At 37.9% G+C, this 24,423-nt stretch overlaps 1 protein-coding gene across 2 annotated transcripts in view; it reads right to left on the bottom strand.

Moving 5' to 3' along the window:
- Positions 1 to 1,271: 1,271 nt before the first annotated feature.
- C2H8orf34 (chromosome 2 C8orf34 homolog) overlaps positions 1,272 to 24,423 on the bottom strand; it is a 201,167-nt gene continuing 178,015 nt past the window's right edge. For both annotated transcript variants that reach the window (XM_086742392.1, XM_086742396.1), the window contains one exon: positions 1,272 to 1,341. In XM_086742392.1, coding sequence (XP_086598518.1) covers positions 1,304 to 1,341 — 38 coding nt within the window. In that variant the 3' untranslated portion in view covers positions 1,272 to 1,303. The remainder of the gene's footprint in view (positions 1,342 to 24,423) is intronic.

The following is a 24,423-nucleotide window of genomic DNA, read 5'->3' as shown; positions in this document are numbered from 1 at the left end:
AGCCTAGAATTGGTAGAGTTGACTTGCATTTAACATTTTCGTTGGGGCTGGCCCTTTTCTAGGTTTTTTTTAATGTTCTTTTTGGGATTGCGAGAAAGTCACCTTGGTGTCAGCATTACAGCATCCTCAACTGCCAGATAACCTGTCAACACTGTTGTGATCTAACGAGACATTTCTAAAGTAGGACAGGAAGTGAAAGAGGAGGAGAAAGAATATGTCCACATAGGATGAAGACATTTTAGTGGACAGAGTTCACATTTTACTGCTGGCAGTTGGTATTGAATTAAATAAAGTGATTTAGCCATAGAACAAAGGTAAGTGAAAGGAGCATTATCTCCAAAATGTTTATAGTTGGTATAATCTACACCTTTATGATTGATAAACCAGTGTCTAAGTTGACTAGTTTTGGCTTTTAACCTGTATTTGAGAGAGAATTTTTATTTGTGGCTGATGTCTAGGGTAGGAGGAATAAGAGAAGTAGTTGATAAGAATAATATAATTCAGTGGTAGCCCTAATTATACCGCAATTGCTTTGATCTTTAATGATTTGTTTTAGCTACTTTTGATGGGAACCCTTAGGCTTTTGCATGTGGAATACTAGAAATAAATTTTAAAGGTTAAATTTAAAATATTAATTTCATACATGAAGTATCATGCCATGGATAACTTTTAGCTTCAAAAAGCTTCAAAAAGCACAAGATTTCATCCACACATAGAATTTCAACCAGTTCTTGTTGTAGTGCATATAAAAGCACACGAGCACTATGTGACCACTGTGGGGTTGTTACGCAGGCTGAACTTACAAATCTTTAGGTGTCTGCCATCTTTAGTAATACCTGAGTGCCCCAATTTAAGGTAGGGAATTAAACATGTAGCAAATGAGAATCACATGGGTAACATTTGGAAAATAATTACAATAAATATGTTGGTGGAAATCATCCAAGAAAAGCTTTGGCAAAATGAGCTCTGAAGTACATTTCATCTGTGTTTACATTTTAACACTAAAATACAAAGTTTATATTGTTCCTCTCTAGTCCACTTGGGAAACGAGGGATACTTCTCTTGTATCTCTCCAAAAACCCAAAAATGAGATTGGAAATAAATATTAAAATGCTAGCTTAAGGGCATATTTTCATCCTGTTTGGAGCAATAATTTTTAATAGCATTAATAAGAGGCATACATACTGGGAGAATAAATCCACCTGGGCTTGTGTGTCAGAGGTAGGTGAGCTAAGCTGTGCATATGTCTTTGTCTATGTGGAATTGATCCCAGCACACTTTGCATCTGATATGCACAAGGATCTCAGTCACAGTCTTTGCCTTCACTTTGCTGGTTAGTTGCTGCATAAATAATTAAGAATTTCTGTTACTTGGCTATATAGTGCTTCAGAAATACATAATATCCATTTATTAACCTTCGCAGATTAATTTTCACAGTGGAAAACATGGGAAAAAAAGTACTTGCCAAAGCCAAGCACCACCCAGTCAACTTCCCTTCTGCTGTCCAAATAAATATCAATAAAGTCAGGTGTACAATGGGCAACTTCAGCTAGTGAAATAAGGTAAGGCAGCTCCTTAGCCAGAATAAACCAAGATGGACCGTAAACAGGACTTGAAGGCCTGTTTAGCTGATGAGTTTAGAAGAACAGACAATTTTTTTGACTGATGTCTTGCTTAGTAAAGAGCACTGCAGCAGAGCAGCAGGGATTTAAATGGAGTAGATGGATGCAAGACTGGAGTTTTCCTGTGAATGCATAAATGGATGTAAAAGACAGCAGATGATGGCTACTGAGGCTGGCAAGGCTGGCTTAGCCAAGACAGAGGTCAGACAGGGGATAACCCAGCAGAGGATAAGTGCTGCAGGTAGACAGTTGTGTCCACCACAGGAGTCGGTAGACTTACCAACACAAAGCGGAAGGAATGGAGATTGACAAGCTAGAAAGAGGATCCTAGAAGTGGTGTTTTGAGATTAGCCACCTGACACAGATTAAGCAGACTTTCTTCTGTGACCTGTGCAGGCTATAATTTACACCTACAACAGGTAAAACAACTAAGAGATGTCCAGATGTGGATTTTAATTGCATGTACTACTGAAGTCACTGTGATTTGAAGCACACACCAAGAGGCATCAGCACAGATTACATCATTCAAATAAATTACAAGGAAAATAAACAGAAGTAAATTAATGTTGTGAACTAGTACTGGCATTAGCTCTTCCAGCAAGTACACCCTGGCGCTGTTAAAACACAGTTAACATTCATGTAAAATAATTAAAGTTCAGCAACCCTTCAGCATTTCACTACAATAATTAAGTCAAAATAAGCAAAACAACTGCAGTAGAGTCTTCACAAAAGGGACACAATTTTATTCCACAAGAGTAATCATCTTCTAATGAACACTTGACTTATGAATATAATTTAAAAACTTCTCAAAAGTGTCCTCCCACTTAATTATGTAGATCTTGCCATGGCAGATCACACACACACACACACACACACAAGTGTAAAACATTCAGAAAAGGGTCTGGAGAGTTCTAAGTCCTAGAATCAAATACAATCTCAATGGCTTACGGCTGTTAGCACATGCGAACCTCCTCCAGTGTCAGCACTGAGAAACCTGTATTACATGCAAATTAAACATACGATTTGCAAACTGATACCAGGTGATTAGACTCTTAGCCCTTAAGCTTAGCTTGGTTTCAGTTCTGTGTGTATGGAAAGTACCGAATTGTCAACTAAAGAACCTGCTCCTGACCTTCATGGCTCAATGTTCTGGAGAGAAATGTCAGCCTATGTGCTCCCCTACTTGCAAAGGCTCCCTCTACAAACCTGAGGCTTCGTCCTTTTGTTTTACAGGGTCTCTGGGACTTGAAGTGACAGGACTGCCACTTCTGCACAGAGAAATGGGAAGAGCTCTCATCACTGCTCCAGAAAATAGAACAACTACTAAGACAGAAAGATTCACTGTCAAAGGCCTGTTCATCACAGGGCTTCCTGTAAAACTAGGTCTACACTGTAGTATGCAGATTCCTATCTTTACTCTAGCTTTCTGGATACTGTATGAAAAGTTTTGGCAAAGCTTAATAATAATAACCCTGAGGATCCTGGGCAACCCACATGGCCTATAACCACATTTCTAGTTGGCTTGTGAGAGTATCCTGAAAACATCTGAAACTTCTGGGACTTGACTGTACCAACAGCCTCACTAAACAGTAAATACAGCCACACTGAGAGCTGTGCTGAACTCTTCACATTGATTTTCCTACCCAAAGACCATTTATAAAGAGACATCCAGAAGATAATTTAAAAAAAAAAAAATCTACTTTGTGCTCCAGTGTGCCTTATATTTCGCTCCATCACGTTGTGTGCTTACCTTGTGAAGTAGCTAGCATGTTCCCTCAAGGCTGTCATGTATGTTCTTTCTCAGACTTGTTAAAGTTTTCCCTTTTGTTGCAACTAACCTGGAACGTTTGGTCAACACTAGCAACTCATCTTGGAGAATATGGTGTACTCTAAGGGATTTTTTTTTTTAATTTAATATTATATGATTCTCATGATAAATATTGGCTCTGATGATAAATATCAGCATGAGGGACATACATGAAATTAACTCTCTCTACTTTCATCATCCTCTGGGGCAATAAGAGGACAGCAAGGTCATATCCCTTAAATAATTCACAGCTTTTTGGCACTTCTTGAAGTGATCTATTACTCAGTAAATTGATTTTCTTCCACTATTGATTCTAAGCAGCAGACTTTTTGTGGAATCTTTCCCATGTTTCGGGAAAGGAGCTTCATTTCATCTTTACACAGTGAGTGTGTCAGAAGAATCTCTGTGACAGCAAAACCGGATAGACTCACACTATGTGAGATAAACTCCGTGTTTAAAAGCCCTTTGAAATATATTTCTGTCATAACCAAACTACTCCCACTAGGCTAAATTTTACATGTACATTTATAGTGTTACAGAAAGAAAAAGAAAAACCCCACAAGCTCTCTTACTGACTAATGGGTACCCTTTTTATTCACTCCATGTACAGTTTATAGGAAAATCAGCAGGAATGAAAATGTGTTTTTAAGTTGCCAATTGCTAATATGATTTCGTGCTTAAAAGCAAGTCACAATCTCCCTTATAAATTAAAAGCATCATAGATAATTTATCTAACACACTTGCCAAGCTTTTTATTTCTGTCAGTTTAGATATAGTATTAAAAAACAACTTGAAATAATAGAATGGTTTATGAAATGCAGCTACTATCTCTTCTACATTTTTATTTTCATGTAAACTTGTGCCAAAAAGAAAGCTCACATAGAGCCAGAAAGTCTGTGTGAAATCATTCACTACACCCCAAAAATACACTGAAAAGAAATTAAGTTCTGAGCTTTCACCGATCTCAAATAGGGCTCCCTACAAGAAGTTTATTGTTCATGGGCCAACACTAAAAATGTGATTAATTTCAATTTGTGAAATATGCTTTGATCATCATTATTACATATTTGAATGAATCATTAAAAATAACACCCTTGTTTGAGATGCAATTACAAGTAGACTGTTCTACAGTAAGGTGTATGTGGGCTGGAGTGGCTGGAGAAAAGAGAGACGCAGTAGGCAACTTGCAAAACCGGATGGCGTGACTTTGCATGCACTAACATTAATTGCAATAAATCTTTTCTACTTCAAATCAGACATTCCAGTGTTCTATCACTGATCAGATTCAGATCTCAAAAGGCTGCAGCCAGAAAGCCTGGTTTCAATCCACCATTGGAATGGGGGCACGGGTGAAGGGAGGGAAAAATGAGCTAAACTGAAGATGATGAGATCAGCTTTTAAAATGCAACTTAGTGTATTTTAATTGTGGTTTAAAATATTTAAATGTATAAATTCAGGATGTTAACTGCCAGGTTCAGAGAGACAACATGAAGTTATTTTAATCCTGGTTAGTGAAAGCAAAACTCTATCTCAGTAACATAATGGAAAAATAGGGGTTTGGAATCAAATTATATTAAAAAAAGAAAGAGGTGATTGATTCAAATCATATTCTGAGAAAACGCAGAAAATACCAAACAAATCCAGTCTTCAGACTGTTCCTTTCAGGGTCCAAAAAAAAAGCAGAGGCCAACCGCATCCTGGGCTGCATCAAGAGAAGCGTGGCCAGCAGGTCGAGGGAGGTGATTCTCCCCCTCTACTCTGCCCTGGTGAGACCCCACCTGGAGTACTGTGTCCAGTTCTGGAGCCCCCAACACAAGAAGCACATGGACCAGTTGGAGAAGGTCCAGAGGAGGGCCACAAAGATGATAAAAGGGCTGGAGCACCTCTCTTATGAGGACAGGCTGAGAGAGTTGGGGCTGTTCAGCCTGGAGAAGAGAAGGCTCCGGGGAGACCTGATAGCAGTCTTCCAGTACCTCAAGGGGGCCTACAAGAAAGATGGGGAAAGGCTGTTTAGTAGGGCCTGTTGCGATAGGACGAGAGGTAATGGTTTTAAAATAGAGGGAGGTAGATTTAGATTAGAAATTAGGAAAAAATTTTTTACGATGCGAGTTATAGAACACTGGAACAGGTTGCCCAGAAAGGTGGTGGAGGCCCCATCCATGGAAACATTCAAGGCCAGGCTGGATGAGGCTCTGAGCAACCTGATTTAGTCAGGGATGTCCCTGCTCCTTGCAGGGGGGTTGGACTAGATGACCTTTGAAGGTCCCTTCCAACCCTAACCGTTCTATGATTCTATAAAACTGCAGCAAAGCTGCAGCAAATTTCGATTGCTTCAGCACTGGCATGTTGGCAGAGTACAGATGCAGAGTGCAGGTGGGCATGTCCTTGTCCATAGGGCACTTGGAGGGTTACACTGAGTTACGCTGCTGTCTTGGGACCAGTGGTATGGTCGCGATTGTCCAAGATACATAATCAATTTTATTAAGACATAAACTACACACATATTATTACATTAATCACTACATATCTGAATTTAATGGTCAGGTGCTTCAGAAAGATCACAAGGGCTAGATTACAAAACTAGTGTAATTTAAGGTGGTCCAAAATAACACATCTTTGATTATTTCAGTGTTAATGGAGTTGGGGCTAGTGTTCAGATCCTAAATTAGGTGGGAACTGAGAGAGGTGAGAAAGGTTTAATCAGTATCTCCTATTAACCAATTCAAAGGACAAGGACTTGGAAAAAGAAAAAAGATCTCCAAAAACCTCTATCAGCCCAAGAAAACACTGCTCTGATACCAATATTATCATGACCAGCAGACTCCAACAAGCGTGCAATAACTACTACCCTCTTAAAACTATAATTTTAAAACAATTAAAAAGCAATGAGATGTTGTTTAACTTGTTCTGTTTGGAGATGTTTAAGTACTTGTGAATGTAACTAATGACAGCTTTATATAGTGACAGATTAAGGCCAAATCCTGTTTAGTAGCTGCAAATTCTCCATAGTAACAGCATCCTAAATAACTGTTGTCAGAGCACCAGGTTTACTGATATTTACTCTCCTCCTTTGAGTGCACGCTTCCTAGTTCAGGCATTGTTGTGAGGCATAAGAAAACTTCACAACTGCTTCCTTGCTCCCTAGTCTGGAAGAAGGATGTTCTCCCAGATGGCACTCTGCAAAGTAACGGGCAACAACAGAGCTAAGGAGAGCAAGACCTGGAGTCTTCAGGTTTTTCAGAAAAAGAGATGTTTCCATAATAAAAGGTACAAAGAAGTGAGGAGGAGAAAGAGGGAAATGAGGAGGAAAAAAGGAATTTCTGAGGTTTGGGCTTTGCAGCCAAATGGACGGTTGCCTTGAAGGCCAGGGCAGGCATTTTGCAAGACCCCAACATTTTGCTCTACCCAGGTCCCATTTTGGTTTAGTTTCTTTGTGAGTGAGCCTTTAACACTCACAAAAGTCTTCCTGTTGCTAATCACAGACTAAGTCAGGAGAGATTTTTCAAGACCATATAGAGCATGGCAAAGATAGCAGGATATAGGACAGGGAGGGAAAACTAGAATAAATCAAGCAGAAGTATACTGTTCACTACTTCCAAAACTATATAAAAAGAACAGTTTACAAGTATGTAGATCTAAGTCACTGCCATAAATGCAATAGTTGAAGAGGGTTATCCCACTATTATGGGTACAGCTTCAAGATCCAAGGAGAAAAGAGCCTGGTTCCAGCATTACATAGGGAAAATATGGTGTCCGGTACACATAAAATCTTGCAAATAACGCAGCCGTCCATCATAACTGGCACATATTTCTAAGGATGATGAGTGGAAAGAAGTTCAAAATACAACAGCTGAATGCCATTTCTATCTGAACACAGCTCAGTTTTTTTAGTAAAATGGCTTTTAAATGTATATGTCTTCAATGTCAAATTAAACACATCTTCTAGAAGTTTATACTCTCACTACCAGCTATAACAGTCCTTGCACAGAGCTACAACAACTACAACCCTTTCCAGCATATTACTAAATCAAAGAACATTGCTTTAAAAGTAGCAAATGAGATTTGAGATGTCTAATCGTTACAAAAGGGTAATTCTATTAGCTCAATTATAAGAAATATGTGATGCAGTTACATCAATGCAATTAACTCCATTAACGTGCCCTTTCTGACTGATGGGATTTGTGATAGGCTTCCCATACATACAGTGCTATATACAGTAAGTAAGTAGTAAAAGTCATTAAAATTGTTGCATAGTGTAGAACACCCCTGAGACTGAACAGATGTCTTAGATGCACATAACAAATAAGGGAATCAATGACAATACAAATGGAGATTACTTTTATCTCAGAAATCACAAAATTGTTCTGAGGAACAAATATTTTGGTGTTTGGAACAGACTGGTCTGCGCCCCATAACAAAGCAAATGACACAAGTCCACTTTCCTCCCTACTACATAGACAGAATATTGGTACGACCACAAATATAAGGAGCAGAGCATAAATTTTTCCAGAAAATGCACTTAGTCCAAATGTGCTTCCTAATGATGCTTATTTCTTCCTGTTTATGAAAGCACTGTCTATTTTTTTTTATAGGAGGATAAAGTAAAATAACTCTACTGATTCCCTCTTTTTGTAGTATCCAGTCTTATCAATGAATTTTAAACAGAAGATATGATGTGGGTATTACTTCAATATTTCTTTGTCAGGGAGTGGGTGGAAAGAAGGAAAATTTCTTCTGAAGATTTTTTCCTAGTTGTCTAACAACTTCTGGTAACTTCCTGCATAATTTTCTAGATATACTGGATCTTACCATGTGGCATCTAACTGTCCTTGTTCCCTCTCTGGAGAACATCGGCAGCTCATTCCATGCGCTAGATACCACTCCTGAAGCAGGCTTCCAAAACCTATGATTTCATCCATGAGGGTCTTCAAATCAGTATTGGATTTGTTCCCAAGTAAGATTGTGTGTGTGCATTGGTAAAGAGCAATGCTATGTGATGCAGGCTGTGCAATATTGCACTGGGCTAAATAATAGGTCTGTAGTCTTTATCAGAAGAGCTAAATTGCCTTTCTGAAGGATGCCTCACAAATATTTATATCCCTATTAGAGTGATTGGTTTTCACAGTGGATTAAATGAGTCAGTGTGATGCTTCCCTCATTTACTGTGGGATCTAGAAATCTAAATGGTTGCATATGTTACCAAATTACTATTAGCTTGATCAGGACAATGGTGGGATCTAGAAATGTCATTTAGAAACGTCTACACTAATAATTTTTAAAGTTTGCATTGCCTTTGCATTATCAGAGTTGTTTTTCCTGGTCAGTGAAAAAATAGAAAGCTGACAATTCACCAGAAAGATGACAATTCACACATCTATTTTGTCTATCAGGGCTAGTTTGTGGTTTTTCAACTCTTCAAAATAAATTTTAGGGACTTTGTCAACTCCTTCCCAGAGGCACTCAGAAGGGCCAAGAACTTCTGGTAAAATATTTCATCAATGGAAAATATTAATTACAGAATCTTGCTGTAGGAATACGCAAAGGCTTTTCAAAAAGGCTGGATGCAAAAGTCAGTGGCCATGAGCTCATTCAGGCAGATGTCCTCACAACTAGAGCAGCAACTATTCTGACACAGCTCTTTTGCTTGGTAGGGCAGCTCCACATTTCATAAAAATTCAGTATTCATAAGCCTAGAGAAAACCAAGTAAAAAAAAAAGGGTTATGTATCCCGCTGCCTAAAGCACTGAAGACGCTGGAAAACCATATTCTAAACCTTATTCTGAAACAAGAGGAAAACCATGCAGTTGTCTTTCTGTGGGAAATATCTTAAACACCAAAGTAAAGAGTGAAAGTAAACACTTCTCTCACTTCTTCAAAGACCTTGATTTGAGTTCAGAGAGGACTAGGACACTTTCTGAATTTGCAACCTTTCAAAAGACAGGACAGTTTTTTTTTTTCTGCTGAGGACCTTGCTGGATTTAGCACCTATCCATGCTATAATCTATTTACTGGTTTTCTGAAAAGATTCAGGACATTTAGTGTTAGTTGTTAACTTTGAGCTGTTAAAATTCGAGATTTATGTGCACGCTCAATGAAGTGGGGTCTGTGTGATCAACTCAGTATGTTTTGGGTATGAAAATGAGATTCTCTTGGTGCTGAGATAATCTACTCATGTGTTTAGTGACATTCCATTAAAGGAATCGTGCATCTGTGCATTTGGATTACATTGCTTTAGTGCCCATGTGTAGTCAGAAACTCACTTAGCAGTTTTTAATCCCTTTTGCCCGAAAGGACGGGACTGGAAAAAAAAAAAAATCCAACCCAAAACAGAAGATAAGAATGAATGGTTTTCCCTAAACTGTGGGGCTGTGGGAAAAAGTACCAGAAAAAAATCTTCTTGCATAAGGTTTGATCCCACATCCAGATCTCTCATTGCTCTCAGTGGAAGTAGGAATACTTACTGTAGAGATTTAAAAGATAAAAGATAAAACTTGATTTTAGCATAGCTGAAATATGGGCAATAATTTTGCTATGATGACTACAATTTCACTTGGCAAACACTAGCATTCCTGTCAAAATTGAGAAATAGCAGTTTCAATGCTGGTTTGTGTTTCTAATATTCTAGTTTTGATAAAATGCCTGTGTTCTGTACAGGAAAAGTGTCTGAACTACTAAACGTTGTTATTTCATAGTACAGTGTAAGTATGAATGAAGGTGATTGAAGAGGTTATTTAACGAATGTCCACATCAGAGTTGAGATAACCCTTTTTTAATTAGTGGTCAAGTTAGGATAGATACAGTTTGATATTTTTATAAGCAAAGGTCATTAAAAGTCTACCATGATCTCTGTGGGGTTTTATTGATAATGGGTAGGAAAAGAAGTAGTGCTGTAATCCAGCCAGGTTCCATGGGGAATTCAACAACATGGTATTCAAAAATATTTCATACAGTGAGTCATAATATAGATATTTTCCATGGCTTCTAGAAGAACAATAACAGAGAGGCCACAAACTCACAACAGCTATGTTGGCTCATCTCAAGAACAAACTTTTCATCTACTCTATTATTCACTATTCAGACTTTGCTAATTAATAAAAGGCTAAATCACTAAACAGTTTAACATGAGCAATGTGAAAAATGGTGTAGTCTACACAGTCTACACAGTCTACACAGTCTTAAAATCAAACAGGAATGCACAAGTGCTGTAAAGTTGGTTGCCACTGTCAGTATATTTTATGTTTAGACTGTGAATAGGAAAGTATATTTGAAAACAGATCTCATTTAGGTCACAAATACTTTCAAATTTTGACATTTGAATGGACTGATTTGTCACTGCTACAGTGCTGACTTAATGCAATCAGAAGTATAGAGTAAACTGATTGCAAGACTCATCCCTTGGTTAGGTTACAAAAATGCAGTTTAGTTTAGTTTGGGGTTATCCTGGTTTATGCTCTGAGGGTCTTGGTAACCAAATGGGGGGAGCCCTTAGAATGAGGCTGGCTAAAACTAGGAACTTTTCTGCATTCTTCAGATTTCATGGCATTCATCTAGTGGTTATCCTCTTGGAATAAGATAGCACCAGCTGAATCAATAGCACACATGGTATTAGATGATTTGACCTATCAAAAATTTCAAAATTTATTAAAAAAAAATTAAAACCTAATCATTATCCCTAATGGAATTTAATTCAGCATTTTAACAGTCATATTTAACTGGAGTAAGATACCAAGATAAAGCTTTTTGAAGTATTATTACTCTTAGCATGGAAATGTTTTTAAATGTTAATTTAAATGTTTTTTAAAATTTGCATTCATTCATTCATTTGTATAAGCTTTTTAACAATGCACAAATCCAAAAGAGATTTTTTTTCAGTTGATAGAGAAAGATGCCAATGGATGAAGATACTATGAATTGCTGAGCTTCAGTCTTAATTATTATTGAAATCATACCACATTCCATATTTAATTTGATTCTGCTTTTATTATCAGCCATCCAAAGCCAAAGATTTTCTAATATATATATAAATAGATGGGAGATGTCATGAAGAATACCTATCAGATCTACTAAAATCAGATTTCTACAGGACCTGACTTTCTAGTGTTATAGACTAGTTAAAATCAGACCAGATTAGTTCAGTCCTGTACACGTGAGGAACAAAAAGGTCATGTCATTAAATGCACTTACATTCTCAGCTACTGAGAAAAAGTGTAAGTGAAATTTGATCAAGAGCTATTCTTCAAACATGCCTATGACAAGAAAATACTATTGCTATTCTTTATCCAAGATAACCTTGATTCAGTGTTGAGATCTACACATTTAGTGTTTTAAATCAATCAGAATATAAACATGAGAAAAAAAAGAACACATCCATCAGGGTGTGTTCTTTTATAATAAAAAATAATCTTATCAGATGATGACCTATTTTCTCTAGATGTTCTTGATTAATATCCAGCTTTATACAACATAACTCATTACAATATCGTGTTGTGCCCCTTTAATAGCACGTTCATGTACAAGTGCTACTGGTAACCAAAGTCAAAACAGTCTGGGAAGGTTCCCATGATGAGTAATTATTCTTCCCTTCATGTCACAATTTGTTAGCCCCTCAGTTTACACTTTTGCTGTGAAAGATGCATTACTGTTAAGTCCAGCATCTGAGCAGTCCAATGTGGAGCTTGGATACATAGCCTTCAATACCCACCCTGCACTAATATGAATATTTCTGGAATTAACCCATGAATTAGATCAGCGTGGAAAAAAAACCCACATTTTCCTCCATCTTGGAAAAAAAAATTTATTCAGTTCCAATCCAGTTCACATTGCAACCCCCACAAACTGCTTTGTCAACAAGATTGGGAGGGCAGCACACATCAGCAACGGAAAATCTATCATGAGGGGATGAGGGGCAGCAACGTTTCAACCAGTATTGCTGTAAGAACTTTTTAATCTTAAACCAAAGAAACTATCAAGAAAAGTCACATTTGATTCTTGTGATAACAGAAACATCCTACAGAAAGCTTGTGGCTGAAGCTGAGTCCAGCCCACATTTTATTTATATGACAGGGGTCCTTGTTCCATGTGCAGGGAAGCTATACTAACTGCAGTCAGTTCCAGGAACAGACTAACCAGACTGTAATCTTCCCTTAATTCCCAGGACTGGTTCTTCCCAAGCACACGGCCAACAGTGTCCCTTGGACATAAGATCCTCAGACCTTGGGCTGAGGTCTCACAGGCACCAGTCCTGTAAACCACAAGTGCTCAGCATGTTCATCTGGCAGAGTTGTGAAGCAACATATTTGAAAGGCAGGAATGTCAATACTAGTGGAAAATGAGCAAAAGGGTCAATCTGAGGATTTTATGTGAAGCAAGACACCTCTTAGACATGCAATGTATCTGACTATTTTTAAGAATCATTCTGGGAAATGAGTTTACAACTCCTAAAGGACTACTTCAAAACATTTTCCACAAGGGACACAGGGCACTTAGTGCTGTTACATACAAGAAAAGTGTGTTCTCAGGGTAGCTGCTGACAGTAGGGCAGAGCCTGTTTGTCATGACAACTTCTGAATTCTCTTTGACTTCAATCCAACTACAGGCATGAGCAAGGAAAGTACTTCCTTGGACAGGGACATTAATTGGCACTTATCAACCTAATGAGGAGTAGTAGATTAAAAAAAAATCAAAAGCTTGCATGTAGAATTATAGACCACAGGAATGGAAGAAGATCCACACCTAAAGGCATGGCAATGGATGCATAATGCATACTTGATGGAGAAAAGAAATCACTCAAGCAAGAGACTTGGTTTTGCCTCATGGTGTATTTTTTGCATCCTTTCCAGCATAGACAGTCCATATATTAGGAATTAATTTTGGCAACAGTTATTTCCTATTCTACAGTCACAACTGATAAAGTATGGACAAGTCCATTTCACTTACCACAATCCACCCCTCTATCAGGTCGCTTGCAAAAGTTCTTATTCACAACCTCCTCTGGTAACAGCAAACTGATAGCTGAAGGGAATCAGGGACTTCTTCCCATCAGGGAAGCACAAACAGAAACAGCTGCTTTTCCTGCTTGTTCATTGTAAAGAAGATTGTGCCATTGCTATACCAAAATTTATTAAAAATGGATGGCATTAGCTTAAAAAAAAAAGGCCTGGAGATTTTCCAGAGACCCTTTTCGCTAATCTTTCAACACACTTGTGGTTGTACAGCTAAGCAAGCTAAGTTATTCAGCTAATTGGCAACTAGGGAAAGTAACTTGTCTCTTCCTTTCTGCATAAAGAGTCAAACTATTTTGGGAAGTCTATAAATGTTCAGTGAAATATGCATTATATCTGACCTCAGATATTCAACTTAAAGCTTTTTTTAAGCAAAGAAAAGCCAGACTTCTAAAAAGAGTCAGCAGCATGCTGTTGGTATAATTTTAATTGCCACAACACGATTATTAAATTTAAGGGATTATATGCAATAAACAAATTGGCAAGAATGGTATTAGTAGATCCTTCTCCCTTCTCTTATGTGGCATGGTGATCAACTCTCTTGGCATCTAAGAGAAGCCTCTCCCTTTTTAGTTAGTCTTAGACCACTAATGAAATCTGAAAGCAAAAGGTGTGAAATCCCACTGCTGGGAAATCAATATCAAAGCTCTTGAAGTTTTAGTGGTATGGGTCTACAGGCTATAGTTTGAAGTTTCTCATCACCTCAGTCTAAGAACTGTATTTCTCTAATCAGCCAAGTTCCCTTTTTACTCTACTTCCATCAAAGGCAGTAAAAAGTGGCCCTACCTGGTTGTAAAGGATAGATTATTACAAAAAGCTAGAAATAAAAAACAACTTCCTTTATTTGTTCTTTTTCATCACAGTATTATTTGTTTCTGCAGCCAGTAAGCACTGGTGTTCAACATAGAAGAACTCAGTGTATGTTACATTTATATAGGCATATTTGGCATATTTGGATAGAACTTGACATTCTTTTTCCAAAAATAAATTATTGCTTGTCTGAAAAAGTGCGTGTCAGACAAGGACAATGGATTCCCATCAGAAGTCTACTGAGGAAACATTACATTCAGTATTATCAGCATTATCAGCAGCAGCACTTTTTACCTTCAGGACAAACCAGATTGGGAAACTTGTACAAATTAAGGGCTTGCCAGTGACAAAACAGTGGTAGCTACACTGACTTCTATCAGATGTGGCTCTTTTTATGTAAAGACACAAGAAATGCACCTCAAGTCCAATCTCCCAAAATGTGGGCAGAACCCTTTAAAAATCTGTATCACATACATTAATAGGAAACAGAACATAAGTAATGCTTTAAACACTACACATTTACAATCCACATATTTAAGAGCCTAAGGATACTGATAAGATCATAACAGGACTGAGGTACTTTTAATTAAAGGGCTCCATCCTTATAAATTTACTGAATTTTTATGATTACAGATAGTATTAGAGCAAATCATTGTGACGTGATGTGGCTGAAATGAATACATAAAGAATGTCTAAAGAAAGTACATCACTGTGGTAAAAAAAAAAGAAAAAAGAAAAAGGGAGAAGAAACATCACCAAACAAATTAACTCATGGAAGTTAGACACACAAATGTTCTGGAGAGATAAGGAGCAGGAATCCAGGGAGGTGCTCCTCACAAGACTTACTGTTAAGCAGTAACACGTGTATTCCTTCTGTGACATCTTGTAGAGTCATCCAGTAAGTTTTGATGAGACCCATGATAAAGGATACTTCCTCAAATTCAAACATCAGCCCCTTGTGCATACATTAATTGGTAGCTTGGTGTGCAGGACCTACAAACAACTGAATGTCTGAGAAGGCTAGAGTGAGTCACACTGAGACCTAAGCAGTGTCCAGTCAATCTTTATTAGCATTCTTGAGGCAGGAGGAGTTGAATATAATAATGTTCTTCTATCAGATTAGTTTATTTTCCTTCTCCTTGATTACAAAAATTATCGCTTTTGTCCTTTCTAGAACTTATTTTTTTCTCCAACTCTATCGTCACTGCAATTCATTCTCACCAAAGATACAGCAAATATATTTGAGCGCTTGCTCTCTCTCTTATCGCTTACTTCTATTTTCCATTATAGAAGCAATTACGGGATCAGAAAGCACCTAACAGAACTCCTAGTAAAGTCAATAGAGGTTCATAATTGATTGCAAAGGAGCTGGGACCAGATGAGAGGTTCCAATCTTAGAGTTTTATTGTTTTTTTATATGCACTGTCTGTTTATACTGGATCAGCTTTTCTCCCTGCCACCTCTCATCCTCCACCCTCCCATTCCACCTCCATATGCCTATAGTGCGATCATGAAATCTGGATCTTGGATTGAAGATGTGAATGAGGTTTATGGAAACCTGGACCTAGTTCAAACACAAATAGCAGTAGATCAACAGAACAGGCCCTGATGACCTGAGGATGCACGTACTGGCCATTAGGTAGTAAAACTGCAGAGCCAGATGCTATCCAGCCTCAGTGAAACAGTCATGGCTAGTTCACAAAGCTTTCGGTATTCAATAAATCATTCTGAGTAAATACACTGAAGAGCAGAGCTCTAAACACATCTTTGGAAAAAAAAAAGTTGCCAAACGGGGACAAATAGGTTAAGCAGTATACCCCTGTATAAAGATGTTTGGCATGTCTAGTGGCACTGCCGTTAGGCAGAACAAAGAATTTCCCATTTCAACTAGCCACACAGAACCAGTGTATAAATAACATGGGTACAGTGGGGTACCAAGATGAGCTCCCTTCTCTTGTAGCACAGCACTCTCTTTTTGCTCTGTCAGCAAAGTCATTTACCTCAATGAGTTCCAATAATGGGTATTTCCGCAAATAATTTTTTAAAAATGTTTCCTCTCCATATTCTAGATTAAGTGTGCCTACCTTCAGTTTTGTTCCAATATGCATTGCAGCAACTAGAACTGTAAAAATGAAGAGAAATTGCTAGGAGGAAAATTTTCTTTGTAAATGATCTGAGATGTCCTCATCTGAAAATGTGAGCTATAGTGTCAAGGATTCCCAATAATAACATTCCCCCCCAACTTCCTGCAAAAATTAAAACTATCTATTAATTTAAATTCAAACAAGACTGTGGGTTATATTACATAAACTTGTTCCATGACACCTTTTTGTCATCATCTATTTCAAACACAGAGTCTGAAAACAAGCTGGCACATTGGATGATTCAATAGTGTCAAAATAATGAAATAAGGTTCAAAAGCCCACAGCCCACTGAGAGAGATCTAATTATCACTGCTTTGTGCTATCGATCAATATGCCACAACGCTGCATCCTCTGTCTTAGTCAAATTGCCTAGGAATAAGGTTCACTGCTTTGTGTGCTACTGACATAGGTGCTGAACAATGTAGGTGGTGAAAATTGCCATCTGGTCAATATTAAATGAAAGTTGCTCTGCTATAAATCAAAGAATGGTGCTGGCTGTCATCACTGGAAATACACAATCACTTTTCAAAAGGCCCAAACACCGGTACTTGTTTTCTTTTTGCACTGAGCTAAAGCTCAAAACCAAATTTCCTAACCCTCACACACACACAAAAAAAAAAAATTAAATTGTACAGTGGCAGATTAAACTTTGTATCTATCTGCTTATTATTCCAGTTTCCACAGTCCTGTATCTTAGCTCTAACTAAATCTTATTCCTCTGAAATATGCCAGTCACTGAAAGTTACTCTATAAAGAAGAAGACTTCATAATGACATCTAAAGAAAGGGAATATTTTATTAAATCAACAACTTCAACTTCAAGGCAATATAAGCAATAGGAAAAGTCTCAATTTCTAAATATTTCACCATAGGAACCTTAAATCTCACCAAAAAAGGAAATTTTGGAAAGCAAAAACTGAAAGTGTGTAATAAATTTAGATTCCTGTATAATATATTGGAGAGTGTTCCTCTTCTCCAGTGCCATCGACAAAATGATTTCCCCATTCTGTAAATTTAAAGGATCTCTCACCATGTGAATAACTGTTTCCTCCCTCACAAAAAAAAAAAAGGAAAATTCGTACCTCTTTATGCAGAATGCACAAAGCAAAGGACAGATTTGAAAGCTCAGCAGGTCCAAATTGGATTATAGTAAATATCGTCTGTAAGTCAAGTTGTGGGACTGAGGGAAGTACTTTCTGCAGTTTTTCAGCTCATCAGCATCAAACAAATGGTTTTCAGAAAGTATTTTTAAATGCCCTCTCACAGTTCTGTCCAGAGCTAGAAAGTTGCTTGGCAGCAGCGTAAGCAACACTAAATTACGTCATTTTAAGGATAAAAACACCACCATTCACTTGTGGATTTAAGCCTGTTCTCAGACCTGAGACAGGATCATTTATCTTGGGACAGTAGCAGGACACCTTCCTGAGACACCAGTGTTGTCAACAAAGTGCTGTCAACAGGGCAACTATGAGAAGACAGAGGATTTGGGGTGCATCAAAGGATGTCAACAAGGATTTCTTTGTTTCCCAAGCTGATCTAGCAATCTGCTTACTTGAGGCGCTTCTGTTCACAGTGATGAACAAACCTAGCAGTAGTGGCATGGGCTGTTCAGAAACACACAGCCAAGCACTTGAGAAAGTCTAGATGTTCATTGTGAGCAACACAGAGACCTCTCATCATGGTACACAGAGATGCCCACCCAGCTCCACTTGTTCAAAAAGACAGCAACAGAGACATGTACGGAAATATCCATATACACACACAGTCCACACAGCAGTACAGAAACATCCGTGTACAAACTCCCTTGACTTCCCAATGCACACCAACTTAGAATCATAGAATCACAGAATCATAGAATGGTTACAGCTGGAAGGGACCTTCAAAGGTCATCTAGTCCAACTCCCCTGCAAGAAGCAGGGACATCCCCAACTAGATCAGGTTGCTCAGAGCCTCATCCAGCCTGGCCTTGAACGTTTCCAGGGATGGGGCTTCTACCACCTCTCTGGGCAACCTGTTCCAGTGTTCTACAACTCGCATTGTAAAAAATTTTTTCCTAATTTCCAATCTAAATCTACCTCCCTCTATTTTAAAACCATTACCTCTCGTCCTATCACAACAGGCCCTACTGAACAGCCTCTCCCCATCTTTCTTATAAGCCCCCTTGAGGTACTGGAAGACCACTATCAGGTCTCCCTGGAGCCTCCTCTTCTCCAGGCTGAACAGCCCCAACTCTCTCAGCCTGTCCTCATAGGAAAGGTGCTCCAGCCCTCTTATCATCTTTTCTCTACCTGTGAAAACATGTCTGAGGCCATTCCCATACTCCACCAAGGAGCACTACAATGGCAACAGAGCAGCCCAGTCTACATAGTAAAGAAAGAGCTTCATGTGGCAAGCCACATGCTGAAGACAGAGCAAGAATCATAGAATGATAGAATCATAGAATCTTTAAGGTTGGAGGAGACCTCCAAGATCATCAAGTCCGACCGTCAAGCTAACACCACCATGCCTACTAAATCATGTCCAGAAGAAGAGGACAAAAAAGGTGCAGCATAAGTGCCATTACAGCAGCTCTAAAGGAGGAGAACTTGAAGAGCTTGGAACACAGGAAGGAAGGAAAACACACAACCTTGTGGAGCTCAGGACAGATTTCTGTCTGCCCTTCACTCTTGTACACCTGGCAAATGCTCACGGTTGCCTCTATCTAAAGGTACTCTAGATCTGTGAAAAACTATTAAACACTTACAGGTTGTCATAATGTTACCTCACACTCAGCTACATATTCTGTGTGGCTAAATGCCATTTCATTCACCCAACTAATTAAAAAAAAAGCAAACAAATTATACAAACAAGAAAAGCCCAGAAAATTCCTCTTATCTGGTAACATGTTATTTCCCACTCAGAAATACGAACTAATACAAACTAAAATATAAGCCAAGACTACTAATTTTTCATTGAAGAATGGAGCAGAACAGTCCATAAAAATTCACACCAGCCTGTGAGTGTTAAATGTTAGTTTGCTATGGAGAAAACGAAATTTGACAGTGAAGTGACCTATGACCAAACTTATCCAACAGTGAAAAAGCATGAAGACCATAAAACAGAACACTACAGTATTCATATGACATCATAGGGTATGAAATTAAAATGTAGGTCAATTGTTGGCACACTAAATGGAGGAATGAGGGATTTTTTTTATTGGTAGATCTTACAAATGTGTTTCATATAGAAAAAAAAAATCAGCTTTTACAAACAATACTACATCACCAAAGTATTAAAATTCAAAGATGCTATGGAGTCCAATATGCTAAAAGATAATGTTTGTTTTTATGTGGCTCATTCCCTCAATGCTAAGATAAGGACATAGATAGAAAGACAGACATGTCAAGATAAAACTTATGGTTACAAGCATAACGTGAACCCTATCAAGCAAGTAAAATTTTCCTAAAAAGCCCCACATTTCCTTGAAATGCTTTTGGTAAAATTAAAGAAATACAATACTATAAATAAAATTCAACAAATTAATGACTTTATCATACTGTGTCAATAAATGAGATTGAAAAAGTCAAGCCATTTATATTTAAATAGTAGTTTGATCATAAAACTTCCACAATTTTATTCTTGAAATCACTAAATATTTTCATGGAAATCAGTTTTCTCTACACAAAAGCAAAGCTATGTTTTGCTTCACTGATATTTATTAAAAAATAAAACCAGTTCAGACCGTGTCATTACACATGCATTATTCACATGGCTCCATTCCAGTATCCACACTTCAGATTTTGTATAGTGGCATTGCTTGTCATCCTCTTCTTGTTCAAAAGAGAAGTGACTCCATGTTTTGTCAACGAACATATTAAAATTAGCAATTAGACTTTCCAGGACAGGAAAGGTACAGAAGGAGAAAATATTAGGACCCTATTATGTTAATTTTGTTTAGGCAATCACTGATCTATGACAAGATCAGTCACTTGCCTGTGGTGGTCTCAAGGGCAGAAGGTACGGCAAGCCATCAAGCTTGAGCAACAACCTGAACTCACAGTGCCATATCAGTGCTGTCTGATGTAGATAATTATTTCCACATCTGGTGGGTTTGATAACAGGGAAAATAGTAACATATTACTCTCATTTGCACGGTATTAGTGGTATGATAGTTCAAATCTTAAAACAGTAGAAATATCTTAAACCTTCTTACAAACAGTCTGTTGTAGCTGCATTCAGATCAAAAAGTAAAATTGGAAAGAAGGATCTCAGCTTCCTTTTGGAAAGAAATACTCTGGGGAGTGGAGGGGGAGTATTTTCTCCCTTGCCAAGGTACCAATGAAACATAAATCCATGCAGGCTTGTTCCTTGTGCGGAAAGAAACAAACAGCTGTGTTCCACTTCAGTAAGCAATATGTTGGTGGGGGGAGGGTGCCGAGGGGTGACCTAAAGATGTCCCTTGCCCCTAAGCACCGTTTGCAAATTGAGCCAACTTAAGTTTCAACTCTATCTCAGTTATCACACTAACTCTCTCCAAAATGGCATTGCAGCAGCAAATTACAATTACTAGGAGGAAGAGCTAGCATTGCTTCCCAGAAACACTCAAAAAAATACTATATTTGGATTAGAGTAGCCACCTCAATTAAGTATTTCAAACAGTGGGAAGGATGAGAACAGATACTCCTAATGGAAAAATTGTAGCCCTGTAATTAATCTATGTCAAAGTCCTCCTATCCCCAAAAGAAATAGTTTAGAAAGAATGATTGAAACTTTCAGATGATATTTAATAAATACCCAAGAATAAAACTGGATGATATCCAAGCTCATAAAACATAAGGATTGCAAGAGCTGGAACTTCACTTTACAATGCAGAATCTGCTGGAAACACCAGCAAGGATGCAACTGATCCTTCAGTGCGCCAAGAGGATGCAGCTGCTGGGAGGCTGCTCTCTGCTAGGACAAGATTGCCCACCAAAGAGAATACTTCAGGTTAAAAAGTCAACAGGGCAAATAGGATACAATGCTTTTCACAATTCAGAAAGGAGCTGGCTTTTTGAAAACAGAGTTTATTAATGCTGTAAATAATGGATTCTAACGGATCTAGAAAAAACTGTGTCATGGAGGTGAATACCATATACACAAAGGTTACTAGTACTTTTTTATCTGTATCAGTAAGTATAAGATAAAATTTTACCTCAGTGTCTCTATTCTAATAGACCAATGTATAGCATCTTACAACTAGACTAAGCATAAAGCTGACAAGTATCATGAGTCAGGTAAGCAGTTTAGCCGAAAGCATGATACCACATGACCAGAGGTTAAGTTAAGCAAAAATCCATGTCAATATCCCACATTCTCTGTAGAGTTTATTTCTTAGTATCAATAATCTCTTGTTGTATCTCTCTGAAGAGATAAGGATCATCCTGAATGACACTTGTCAAGGTTTTCAGATTTCTGAATCACTAATGAAGAATTAATATTAAAAGTATTATGAAGGGTTGTTGAAGTGTATCTTATATACTTGAATGTATTTCCAGTGGAATGGAGCAGAGGAGATACTGCATATTTTTTACATCAAGTTAGATCATGTCCCAGATAAAACAGTCTGACCAGAGATACTTCATCTGGATACAAGAATAAAAATGTCCACATTCCTGAAATTATTCTTTTATACTTTTAAAATCTACAGAGTACAACGCTTACTTTTCTTAAATGAGTTAACCTTCTTCTGACATGTCTGAAAGCTGAAAAATCAGTGTTACAGCACCTGAACACGGTATTATTCTCTACAAACATTTAGCATGCAGAATAAGTGACAGAATATAACATTTAATTTGTCATACTGTGAATTAATTGCTTTTAAAGGGAAATAATGAGCATACATCTCTATCTGGAGTTTTGACTATGTTTTTACCTGAAGAGCTTTAGCTCTGCCTTTTAAATAGCTTACTGTCTTTGCATAGAGCAGACATAGAATTATGGATGAGGTTGATGCTACAGTCTTCTCCCAGAAGGCCTATGCATCACAATACCCCAGGCAAGCCCATCAGATGTTTTCAACACATCCTCATAAGGAAATATTTTAAATTCTATAAGATCTGTGTCCAGATGAAAAGTCAATAACAGCTAATGTGTTCTGGACACAGAAATGTAGCATCACCTGGGGGGACAGGAAGTATAAGTTGCTTTGGAATCTCAACTAAAGGGCCCCACACTTTATTAAACCTGGAGTTGTGAGTGTGTAGGTGTTGGATTACACACATCAATAGGAAAAGAATGATTTCTGGAGGCAATTATGGAGAGATTTTGAATTACGGCACTTATCAGGCCCCAGGGAACATTTTGGCAAATTTTTGAAACACACTCATGAATTCCTCGTGTGCTTTTTGGAGACAGCTACAATGACTGAAGCATGGAGGCTTGAATGACCCTTTGCTGTTTCATCACATGTGATCTCCAGTGCAAAAGCAGGGCTTCTCAGAGCAGCAACATGTGCACCCTGCAGAGCACAAGCCCTTGCTGTCAGTGGCTGACACATGCCATGGCCTGTTACAATGCTTTTTCAGTAACTGTCTGTAACTCTAGGGTGAAATTCTAGCCACATGTAAATCATTGCAGAAACGCAAAAGATTTTGCAGGACCAATACTTCATTATGTTGCATTGGGTGGCATCTGAATTCAATGTTACCTGAGCTGAAACAAGATGCAAACAATTAAGATGCAAAGAATGTATAAAGGGGGAAAAGATCTTGTCCTGAGAAACCACTGTCAAGCAGTAGTACAAGCACTTGCTTACATGAATTTCTGAAGACAAGAAGAGGGATTCTCCGTCTCCAGACATTCTTAGAACAGATTAGACAAACATCTGCCAGAAATGGTTTAGCTGCAGTTACCGTGCCTAAGGGTTAGCAACTCAATGAGATCTGGAGGCTCTTCCCAGCCCCATTTCCTACTGCGCTCCCTCTGTAAGCATACATGTACATTTCTGGGACAGGTCCCTGGTGGGAATCAGCAGCTCAGCATTCAAGTAAATCACAGAATAAACTATTCCTATTCACTCTCCTGTCATGTCTTTTTAAAGCTGAGCTGTAGCTGGTTTTGGCGGGCAAAAAGAAGATTCATTGTGTCTCACAATTTAGAACAATATTCCATCACTAGGCTCTCAAAAGAAGGTTCATGAATCTACAGAAGACATCGGTTCAGTGATTCTACCTAATTGTTTCAGAACCAGAAGCAATGTCCAGGGTTGGCTGATAATTAATTACAAGAAAAATAATGTGAAGCTCAAATATAATACAGATATTATACTTCATACAATAAAGACACGCTAATTGGAGAGTGTGGGAAATTCTACAGCAGAACATCTTCTGGAATAGCAGCTGGCATAATATTAATCACTAAAGCATTGCCATCTTTCAACATCAGATATATGTATGCAGCTTTGCAGATTAAATTCCAGTTCTTGATAAAGCCAAGTTCGTACATTTGTACTGTGTTCTGTAAGTGAAAACACCACTAGACTTTGCTGATTGAACCGAACTTAAGGTTCAGCAGAGTGTTTTCACTTGACAGTGCACCTTGATAGATTTAAAGCTATCACAGAGGAAACATCTATCAACAGTACATATTAAAATTTGTTGCATGTTCTTGTAAGCAGACAATCCACAGAAAAGAGTATCTGACTGTGCTAGTCAAAGGGAAAAAAAAAAAAAAGGAGCTATCAAACTAAATTCTACTTGGCTATGCTTTAGTTCTCTAAAACCCATCAGGAAAGAAAACAGCAACCAAAGTCATAAAGAACAGTCATGGCAGAATTCTAACTTGTAAAAATGTGTCTTCTTTTAACCAGCAACTCAGTAATTAAAAAAAAAAAAGAAAACTAATTTGACTAATATTTCAGCAATATACCATTAAGTAAGCTAATGCTGTCAAATCAGTGGTCTGTTTAAACTCCACTGAATTAATCCCAGTTTTTGCACTTTCAGCTAAAGTTGTAAAGGGTAAAAACATCTACAAACCTAGATACTTGCATTACCTAACTAGCCGCTGCGTAATCCAAAC

The sequence above is a fragment of the Chlamydotis macqueenii genome, chromosome 2, assembly GCF_036417535.1.
Source record: "Chlamydotis macqueenii isolate bChlMac1 chromosome 2, bChlMac1.mat, whole genome shotgun sequence".
NCBI classification, from domain to species: Eukaryota; Metazoa; Chordata; class Aves; order Otidiformes; family Otididae; genus Chlamydotis; species Chlamydotis macqueenii.
This window is presented reverse-complemented; position numbering and strand designations above follow the sequence as displayed.